Source organism: Nicotiana attenuata, chromosome 10, assembly GCF_001879085.1.
Source record: "Nicotiana attenuata strain UT chromosome 10, NIATTr2, whole genome shotgun sequence".
In the NCBI taxonomy this organism is placed as follows: Eukaryota; Viridiplantae; Streptophyta; class Magnoliopsida; order Solanales; family Solanaceae; genus Nicotiana; species Nicotiana attenuata.
The window spans coordinates 31,311,888-31,323,554 of record NC_031998.1 but is presented as its reverse complement, the minus strand read 5'-3'; the positions used below and the strand labels follow the sequence as shown (position 1 = coordinate 31,323,554).

General features: G+C 40.4%; 1 protein-coding gene across 1 annotated transcript; it reads right to left on the bottom strand.

Moving 5' to 3' along the window:
• Positions 4,145 to 5,443, bottom strand: LOC109233894 (NAC domain-containing protein 78-like). The gene has a single exon (XM_019399745.1). It carries the CDS (start codon positions 5,215 to 5,217, stop codon positions 4,291 to 4,293), a length of 927 nt encoding a protein of 308 aa, XP_019255290.1. The 5' UTR covers positions 5,218 to 5,443; the 3' UTR covers positions 4,145 to 4,290.

Genomic DNA, 11,667 nt, shown 5'->3' with positions numbered 1-11,667 from the left:
AGGTATACACCAAAGTTCGACGGTTCAAAGATATCAAATCTACCGATTGACCGAGTATATCCGACATATGTTCACTACGGAAAGTTCAAAGGGAAACCTACTTATCCAGATGCAATTAATCCTTACTTGCAAATCACACAGCTTTCATCTATGATCATTCTTGTTACAGCCATTCCCATTCATGTGGGGGATTGTTGGACTTTAAAGCATTTGGCTTCAAAGACTTTAAGCATTGGGCTTTAAAGTCTAAGAGTGTGAATTGGAAATGGTGGGAAATAAAATGGAGGGAAATGAAAATTTGAATGAAGTGAGCTTTTGTCTTGAACTTTGTCCCTCATTGGTGAGGGACAACTACATTTGTGTGTATATATATAGAATCACTTCTTAAAACTCTTAAAAGGAGTTGAAGAGAATGAATCCTCGCGCCGTCGTCGTCGTGGCTCAGCTCGGCTTCGGATTCGGATTCGGATTCGGATTCGGATTTGGATTTGGATTTGGATTTGGAAAAATGATCGATCGATAAGATTACTTTTGAACAAAATTTATTTAATTAATTATTTAGCCGCTGTCCGGGCGTGACCGCGGTAGGACCGCGCCAGAACACTGCTGCAGATTCAGAAGGCTACTCTGGCCGCGGTCCTGGCGTAACCGCGGCAGGACGCGCAAACTTCTGAACAGACACCTTTTCCAGAACAAACATCACACCTCTTCCAATAATTGCCTATAAATTCTGAGGCATGGCTTCGTTTTTAACACACTGAAAAATTACAAAACTTCCTTCTTTCTGAAAATACTGCATTCTAATTCGCAATCTCTCTCTCTCAAATTCGTAAGTGTGATTTTGCTCCGTTCTTTGAGTTCGTTGGTATCCTGCAGTTTGTATTGCCACTGTTGCAGGAAGGTTTATTCCGTTTCATCCTGGGAGGATTTAATCCATTACCTTGGCAACATGTGAGGGGGTTAAAATTCCTTAAGGACGCACAAGCAAATTGTGGACTCGGAATATTTCTTATTCTTTACTGTTTTCCAGTTTCATTTATTCTTCTAACAGTTTTCTGATTTTTTATTTTAACACAGTAGCGGATTACAATAATCAATTAGGTAGTATCCCGCTACCCGATAATTAACCAATTTCTCGCATATTAAGAATTATCTTAAATTACTTAAAATTCTATTTATTTTTAATACACTTTATACACCTCACTAACATGGTCATGTGGTGCCATATAAAATTAATACATACAGTATTATTTCATTAAAATATCCATGTTAATAAAAAAAGGCACATATTTTCTTAATATCTAATTTTTCTAATCTCATATAAAGAGTACAAATTTTTGTATAGATAATTCTTAAAATGGTAAAAAGATAACCTTCTTTTCTAGGAAATCTGGTACTGACCCGAAAAGGAAAGAAAATAACAACAAATGCATATATAAGAAACAAGATAAAGGGAAAGAACCCAAAATGATAGAAACTTCCTTAAGTTGGCAGCTGGCAGTTTTTTCTATGCTCCTTCAACCCTAGTCATTCTCCAAATTGAAGAAATATCAACAAATCTAAATAGTCAGCTATAGGTAGAACGAACTTCATGTAATGCTTCTCTAAATAGCCAGCATTTACATAACCAACAAAACATTGACAATATTTGTTAGAATAAACCAATCTATCAATGATTCTCTTCTAATATATTATTAATTGCATTCAAGTGTCTCCATATCGAATTAAAGTTAAATCCTGCTAGTATAACGTTATACTCAAGGTTTTAGCAAGAAACATAAGTGCACCTAGTGCACTAAGATACAAAAATAAATTATATATGTCATACATGGAATGCTGAAGCTTTATTTAACAAACAACCATCTATGACCAACACTTGCAACTTTACAAGATTCCAAATTGTTGGTAATAGTACCATGGGTGGTCCGTATTTATACACCCATAGAGTTTCCAGATTCCAGAGATTTGAAAAAGACGAAGGCAGAGATTTAACTTCTGTCCGAATGTTTAAGTACCTCAAATGAACCAATGTGCATATTTCATTCAGCAAAGAATCATTCACCATGATACAAAACCTATCCAGTTGCTAACACTCTAAGAAAGGTATGATCTTCTTTAGTTCCTTGAACTTGCAGGTAATTCTTGTTGAAAAGATAGATGCATTAAAACTCAATGTTTTTGACGTTTAGAGTTGTATCCATACTATGAAAATATCAATGCTGACTATTATTGACATCAGAATTGTAGCAATAGTTTGAGAAACTTTCCTGGAAAAACCTCCTATGCGTTCAGACACTGGGAAGAAGTAGTCTCTTTTGAGGATGAGTCTTCTCTTATGGATTGGGTTATGCAAATTTTCGCTGTTCAATTCTCCTCAAACTCATCCATGGTGGGCAGTTCAGATGCCAATGACAATGTTTTAACTTCCCAGAAGGTTAGCAGAACTGACTATCAGTATTTAAGTGCATCAACACCTGATATCATGCCATCCTTCTGTTCAATTGCTGGTTTCAGCAGCTTGGATGATTATGTCTTGCATGGTATATACAACATGGATGTTAGGTTTGACCAACCGTTAAATTTTCCCGGTCAAGACGCCGACTCCTTGATGGCTGATACTGATTCTATAACTCCACCATATTGTGAGGGTGATCATCTGCCTTTCTTCGACACTGACTATTCCCTTCCCAGTCCAAACTTTGCACCATCACCTGATCTACAGTGTGCTATCAACAGCTTTCTTGCTCGTAGTTCAATTCTTCCCCCAGATAAAGCTCAACGAAGATGGAAGATGCTATTTAGTGTTCTAAGGTGGTTTTCAGTAAGGAGGATTGTAAACAGAAGAACCATCATATCTTGAATAGAAGGTCTCACTATGCTGAGGCAAAAGAATCTGTAGGAAATTGCTGTCCGGTGCAAAATTGTGTGCAGTAGTAGAGTCACTTAAATTTCTTGTGGACATATGTGAAATTGGGCAGTTAGCGCCAATCATGCTGTCCACTTCCCATATACAAAACTCATGCCCCCATTTTTGTTCCCCTTTTTTGTTGTTGTTGTTGGGAAATCACAACTTTTGAGTCTTGTGAATGGGTACAGAGTCCTTGGCGCCAATCTGATGAAAAGTTATGTATATATTAGATCGATGTGTAGTGACAGCAGCTACCTTTGCTGCATTTTTTATTTTGTGCAAGGGCATATTTCCAGTATTTTTTTGCGTTAAATTTTGAATGGTCAGCATTATAACAGTGAATTACTAATGGCGGAGTAAATGAAAAATGTATCGCGAAAAACTGGACGTTCCCTTGCTGACGAGCCTGCATATAAACCAGAATATTGCATGACTGACTGATCTAATCCAGCATCTTGATCTTGCCATCCTGAAGGCAAATAACTTTTTCTTGGACACAGATCTATGGCGCTCTCTGTTTTTCCTTTTGAGTTATTACCAATTCGATAGTGTTATATTGCATGTGGTATCCTCTTAACCAGTGGCTCGAGTTATTACCAATTCGATAGTGTTAAATTGCATGTGGTATCCTCTTAACCAGTGGCTCCGTTGAACCAAGGGGTGTCAAGCGACACCCTTTCGCCGAGAAATTACACTATATTGCTAGATAATTTTTATTTTATTTTATGTATATTTACTCCCTCTGTTTCAATTTAAGTGAACATATTTCCTTTTTAGTCCGTTCCAAAAAGAATGAACCCTTTCTAAATTTGGTAACAATTTAGCTTAAACTTACAATTCTACCCTTAATGAGAAGCTTTTATAATCACACAAATACTCTGGGCCCTTTTTTGACTTATTTAGGACCACAAATTCCAAAAGTCTTCATTTTTTCTTAAACTTTGTGCTCAGTCAAACATGTTCACATAGATTGGAACGGAGGGAGTACTATACATTGACTCCCCTTGATTTTTCGTTGTATCTAATTATTTATATTTTGACACCCCTTGATGAAAATTCTGGTCCTTCCGGTATATCTTGTTTCCTAGTTAGCTAAAATTGATCGGGGAGTGCAGTCTTTTATAGAGAAATTATGAGACAACTCAAAGGTGTGTTATTCATTTCAGCGAGTTTTTGCTTTTCCCTTAAAACATACACCAATGATATAAAAGAGTTCCTAGACTCTCTGTTCAGCCAAAAAAGGTACACAAGTGACATTAAAGAACAATTTCAATACCAAAAAATAATAATTGCACTATTGCAGTATGATGCATCTTGTTTACTACTACATAACATTCAGTTGGGCAAAAAATTTCCAAGACGTTAACTTTGTACATGCCTATCTAGTAGAATTGGTGCCACCAATCATCTGGAACAATGTCTTCTATTCCACTCATTAGTGTTAGTTCCAAGAAGTCACTATTATCTGCGTTAAGATCTGAGAAGTCACTGTTATCTGTGTTAAGATCAGCTTCAGCACAATATTGCTCCTGAATACCAGGCAAGGATAATTGACCATATGCTTCTTTTGTCATCACGTACACTCTGTTGGTGTTGGCCCCATGATTCTCCAATGTAGCTTCATCTCTGTCATAAGTGGTCAAAATTTGGCTATTTTTGTTAAGTCCTCTCAAATAATTATCCTGTTGTTCAGCATACTCTGCGCTCATAATCTGATGTCGTTGGAAAATTGTTGCTGATTGTGAACTGTTGTAGTCAGGTTCACGCAACATACCTTCTATTACTTGAGCAACTTCTTGTTCCTCCATATTAACCCCATTCTTCCTATTTCTCTCTGTTATATTCTTCTTGATTCGGCAGAGAACAAAATCTTGTTTAGGAATATTGTTTTCTCTGAAGTAATCATCCCCCACGTAATATTCTCTCATCAGCCAATTAATCTTATCTTGCTTTGATTCTTTACTACTCCTAGTTCGATAAACATAACTTTTTCTGAATCCAACCACAGTGCCCTTACCATTCTTGATAGGATCACCGCCGGTTTGGGCTTTCCATGTCCCGTTGGCGCAAGTTCGACGAAACCTTTTATGTGATTCCTTCCGCTTCTTCAAGGGAGAAATAAAGTAGCCAATTTTCTCTTCAGGATGATCAGAAATCTCCCATGGTGGCCGGTCTCCATAGATTTCCCCAAGTCGAATAGGGCATTCACTGGGCAAAGACTCGCCTTTCAAGAACTTTTTCAGAAGGTAGATCAACTCTGCATCAGTAGGGTAAAATCGAACACTGGGAAGCCGTGATACCATCGACATGACGGTCTTTGATTTGCTATTATGAATAAAGGAATTAAAACAAGAAGGAGACAAGAATCGCAAGAAACCAACAACCCTTCAATGATCTGCAACTATTCTCTCAATGAGTATTGACTCTGCTGTGAAAATACAGAGAGAACAAAGAATTGGAGTATTGTGAAAGAAAATTTAAATTCGCACTGAAAACAGAGAGAGAAGAAAGAACGAATTATTACTACTATGGAAGAAGAACCTGAAAGACTACAGCGGCGGAAGCTAATGTTAGGTTCTTTATAAATAACTTAGGTTTCTAAATTAAATTCACGCGGAAAGACTAATTTTTTTAGGAAAGAACGGAATTTAGGAAAAATAGGAAAGTATTTGATAGTTATAAAGCCAAGAATTTAAAACTTGCTCCGTACTTCCAGGCATCACCCAATGGACTCCATAGGGAACATATTTCATATTTGTCAAGCTACATTACGGTGAACGAAGAGAGAGATTCCACATCTGCCAATCCATTTATTAGTACCACCTTTGAAATAGAATAATTTTATACTCTGAAAAAACAATCCAACATAAATTTATATCAATTTACTTAAAAGGTCGATCTGTATCTATTTATGTGGGGATTAAAGGCCCTGGCTACAAAATAAAAATGGTAAAAAATACACATTACGCCAAGAAGTAAAAAGAGGCATGGTAATGTATCTTCGTATTCCAAAACCAAGATAACAATATCAGAAAGTTTTGTTGTTAAAACCTATGTTGCTCGGACTCTCCGAAAATATGGCCCGATACGTGTCGGATCCTCCAAAAGTAGTACATTTTTTAAGGACCCGACACGGGTGCGGCTACATTTTGGAGAGTCTACGCAACATAGGTTAAAACATGAAAGAATCTACTTACAATAGCCCTTCAAATGAATTTAACTACTATAATCCAATATTTCATCTTTGTTCTTAGACTTGAAATATCGTATAGCTTCAAGTAGAAGTTCTCATTCCCATAAGAATGAATACTATGATTTGCGTTCTTCAAATAAGGTAAGCAATTCGTGCTTGGATTACATTATAGTGCAGTAATGTTAGAGTATTTATTATTTTGTTAAGAAAAGAGAATGAGTATGAACAATTCTTTCATGGTTCTCTACATCTTGATAATTGCATTGTAGCCACAGGATTGTTTGGAACTGGACCCAAAACATGGTCAGTTTGTTCTTAAATGGAACAGGACTACAGAGTATTGGGCTAGTGGTTCATGGAATGGTCGTATATTCAGCTCAGTGCCTGACTGGCTGAACACAGTATACAATTACAGCTATACAGACAATGAGAACGAGCTATATTTTACATATTCCCCTTTTAATAGGGCAATCGCATCAAGGTGGAACATGGGCCTCAGGACAAGTTCAACAACCATCATGGTCGGATTCGGATGGTTCCATTACTTGGAATCTACTCTCGTCACCGCCTAGAGAATGATGTGAGGTTTATACTAGTAGAGGTTTTTTGGCTGAAGAAGAAAAATAGTGCAGATGTTGCTCTATTTCTACTACTGCGCAGCTTTTAGACCTCGAGCTTTAGGATTTTTTGCTTTCTTTTTTCCCTCTTCTTTTCTATTCAAAGTGTCACTCCCCTTTTACATGAATGTGTGTGTATTGTATATAGATGTGTGGGTTAATGGTAAGATGAGTGGAGGGAGTGGGAAGTGAGCGTTAGAGGGTTCTACATTATGTATGTATAAGGTGTGTGTGTGTGCGCGCAGATGATTATGTATAGGGAAAAAGGCCAAATTTGTACCTCTAATATTGAAAATTATCCACGTTAATACCCCGTTCTACTTTCCGGCTAAAATGATACCTGCCGTTACTAAAGTAGGATAATTTGTACCTAAATCTAACGGATCTCCTACGTGGCAACCGGGTCCCCCATAATAATGTGCCAACTAGACTTTTTTTACCCGCCCACCTTTATATAACCCACCCCACTTTATAATAACCCGCCCTGCCCCACTTTTATTTTGTTTATTAGCATAGTAAAATATTCCCAACCCTTGTCAAAACCTTTTACTTTCATTTACAGAAAAATCTCTCACAATCTCTCTTCACTGTAAAAATCGTCTTCATCATGGATGCATACGAAGGTACCTATTTAAAATTAGTAAATCATCATTTCTTTGGTTTATTTTTGTGACGACCCGGCCAGTCGTCTCATGAGTTACCGCTCCGTTTGCTCCATTTCCGCTTCTTTATGCTTCGTTATCCGTGTTTTGAGGTATCGGGTTGGTCGGATTGAATCCGGATTGGTTTTGGTGAAGTTTGAGACACTTAGTCTCTTTTAGGAAGGTTTGAGTTGGAAAAGTCAACCGGATGTTGACTTATGTATTAGAGGGCTCAGATGTGAGTTCCGATGGTTCGGTTAGCTTCAAGAGGTGATTTGTGACTTAGGAGTATGATCGGAATGGGTTTTGGAGGTTCGGAGTAGAATTAGGCTTGAATTGGCGAAGTTGATATTTTGGCGATTTCCGGTTGGTAGGTGAGATTTTGATCCGGGGGTCGAAATGGAATTCCGAGAGTTGCAGTAGCTTCGTTATGTCATTTGGGATGTGTGTGCAAAATTTCAGGTCATTCGGACGTGGTTTGGTTGGGTTTTTGATCGAAAGCGTATTTTGGAAGATTTTAGAAAACTTAGGCTTGAATCCGATGTGTTTTGAGTAATTTGATGTTGTTTGAAGCGTTTTGATGATTGAAACAAGTTTGAATAAGTTTTTAGGATGTGTTGGTGCTTTTGGTTGAGGTACCGGGGACCTCGGGTGAGTTTCGGGTGGTCAATCTGACCATTTCGTGCCTTAGAGAATTGCAGAAATTGCAGGTTCAGCTATTGCAGACTTTTGGTCTTCGCGTTCGCGGGAGGACCCTCGCGTTCGCGAAGAGTAAGCTGAGGAAGGTGAGAATTTGGCATTCGCGTTCGCGAGTAGGCTATGCATTAGCGAAGGGCAGCGAGTTCAGTTCATCGCGTTCGCAGGCGTAGTGTCGCGTTCGCGTAGAAGAATTTGGGTCATGTGGATTGGAAGCCAAGTTGTGCTTCGCATTCGCAGAAGAGAGGTCGCGTTCACGAAAGGTCGCCTGGGTGAAGCATCGCGTTCGCGAGGCCTTTGTCGCGATCGCGTAGAAGGAAAAGTAGTCAACGTAATTTTGTGCTTCGCGAACGCGAGGCGTTGACCGCGGTCACGAAGAAGGAATGTCAGGCCTGGGCAGAATGTTTTAAAGACGTTTTGTTCGCGAAGGTGGGGGTTGTTTTCCACCATAGCTGCTCGTTTTGAGGGATTTTTGAAGGTGATTGAAGAGGGACTCAAGGGAAAACGTTTGGAGGTAAGATTCTTGAACTTAAAACTCGATTATCATGTGAATTCCACATAAAAATTCATGAAATATAAGCCTAGAATTCAAGAACTAGGGCTTGGAATTTTGGAGTTTTGATTTGGGATTTGAGGGGTCATTTGGACTCCGATTTTGGTGTTCTTTATATGCATAGACTCGTAGGGAGATAAGGAATCCGTTGATGTAAAAATTTCTGAGTTACGAGAAGTGGGCCCGGGGCTCGGGTTTTGCTAATTTCGGGATTTTTGGTCTTTTTCGATTGTTTTCGCTTGGGCTTTGTTCCCTTAGCATATTGTGACGTATTCGCTCTGACTTTTACTAGATTCGACGCGAGTGGAGGCCGATTCAAGAGGAAAAGATGTCGCGGAGTAGTATTTTCACCGGTTTGAGGTAAGTAACCATTGTAAATTTGGAACTGAGGGTACAAACCCCGGTATTTGACTTGATTTGATAAATGCGGTGACGCACATGCTAGGTGACGAGCGTGTGGGCGTGCACCGGTAGGGACTGTGACTTGGTCCGTCCCGTAGCGACTATTAAGCCGCGTACTTTATTTGGAAATGATATAATATTCTGGATTTTAGATCCCTATACTTTATTATGGGCTTTATGCCATGTTTGGGGCCTTGTACCGATCTGTAGCAACCCTTAGGGGCACTTTAACTATTTTCCTTACTTTACTTGTTAAAAACATAGCCTTAGTCCTGTTTTTACCTGTTAAATGTTTAAAACTGATTTTATCATTCTACTCCTATTGTGAGGACTGTTTGGGCCGAGTTCCCTATTTTCTGTTGTGATGCCCAAGAGGCTGTGAGGCTAATGACTGAGAGAGGTTGAGAACCTTATAGTGAGGATATTATATGCACATATTATGGATCGGGCTGCACGCTGCAACGATACTTATATGGATCGGGCCGCACGCCGCAGCGATATATATATATATATATATATATATATATATATATATATATATATATATATATATATATATATATATATATATATATATATATATATATATANAATATATATATGGATCGGGCTGCATGCTGCAGCGATATGACGCTTGGGTTGTAGGAGCCCCTCCGGAGTCTGCACACCCCCAGTGAGCGTAGTCGACTATAATTACATGGATCGGGCTGCGCGTCGCAGCGGTTATTATGATTTCTGTTAATATGAGTTAATACTGAGCCGAGTGCTGATAGTGAATATTGTGTGACTAGAGTTGAGTCCCGTGTGACTGATAGGCTGCCTGAGGGGCCATATTCTGAGTGATCCTTGCCCGAGGGGCCCTATTATGATATTTCTACTGTTTTCACTCTTTTTATAAATAAGCCTCCATTGGGCATATTGTCAAGTAATTGATTTCAAGTTTTAAACTGAAAATGATGAATTTATGACAGAACTGATTTTAGAATATATGTTTTGAACTGCTCGTCACTGCTTTCAGTCCATTATTTAGTTTAGTTACTTACTGAGTTGGCGTACTCACATTACTCCCTACACCTTGTGTGCAGATCCAGGTGCTCGAGAGGCCGAGTGAGAGCTTTCAGCTGTTTTTCCAGCATTCAGCGGGGATTTCGAGGTAGCTGCATGGCGTCCGCAGCCCTGATTTCTCCCTTCTAATCTTTTTATTTTTTCGCATTTCTAGACTATTTATGTAGCAAACTGTTCAGACTTGTATTAGAGGCTCTAGACTCGTGACACCAAATCAGTGTGGGCTGTGTAGTCTTTTATGTTTTGTTGACTTCCGCACATTTACCTTGCTGTTTTGAACACTTATTATGATAATTGGTGATTTAACCGTGTTAGCAAAGGACTATTAAATAAAAATGGGTTGTGGTTTGATAGTTGGTCTGGCTTGCCTAATAATGTGATAGGCGCCATCACGATCGGTATTCGGGGTCGTGACAAGTTGGTATCAAAGCCTAGGTTACATAGGTCTCGCGAGTCATGAGCCGGTTTAGTAGAGTCATGAGCCGGTTTAGGAAACTTCACATTCTTGAAATTCGTATCGTGTGAGCTTGTTGATCCGAGTACTAAACTTCTGTTGTTCTATTCTCTCACAGATGGTGAGGACACGCGCTACCGGACTGGGTGGACGACCACTAGTGCCACCAGCTGCGGCCACCAGAGGCCGAGGACGCGGTCGTGGTCGCGGTAGGGGCAAAGCAGCGGGGGCAGCACCTGCAGATCCACCAGCTGCCCCAGTTCAGGACCAGGTCCCAGTTGTGGATGCTGCAGCGGCACCGGCTCAGGCACCAGCTGTGCCTATTGTGATCCCAGGCCTTCAGGAGGCTCTAGCTCAGATATTATCAGTGTGTACCAGTTTGGCTCAGGCGGTCTCAGCTACTACGGCCGCAGCTACTTCACAGACCGGGGGAGGTATTCAGGCCCCCGTTGCTCGCACACCTGATCAGATTGTGCAGGGACTTCAGACACCGGGGGCACCTCCAGCCCAGCCGGTTGCACCAGCTCGGGAGTTTGTAGTACCAGTGATGCTGGATGATGAGCAGCGTCAACTTGAGAGGTTTGGTAGACTCCAGCCTCCGACATTCAGCGGTGCAGAGGGTGAGGATGCCCAGGGATTTTTGGATAAGTGCCAGAGGATGCTTCGTACAACAGGGATTCTAGAGACCAGTGGTGTAGCATTTACCACCTTTCAGTTTTCCGGGGCTGCCTTCACTTGGTGGGAGGCGTATGAGAGGCATAGACCTGCTGGAGCAGCGCCCCTTACATGGCAGCAGTTCTCTATTCTCTTTCTAGAGAAGTATGTACCACAGTCGCGCCGAGAGGAGCTGCATAGGCAGTTTGAGCAGCTGCGTCTGGGGGAGATGACAGTGATGCAGTATGAGATGCGATTCTCTGAGTTAGCCCGACATACAGTTTGGTTGGTTCCCACCGATCGAGAGAGGATCAGGAGGTTTGTTGATGGCCTCACATATCAGCTCCGTATTCTTATGACCAGGGAGAGGGTGACTGGTGCTACCTTCGAGGAGGTTGTGGATATTTCTAGGGAGATTGAGTATGTCCGTCGCTAGGAGCAAGAGGAGAGGGAGGCCAAAGGGCCTCGAGGATCTGGCAGCTAC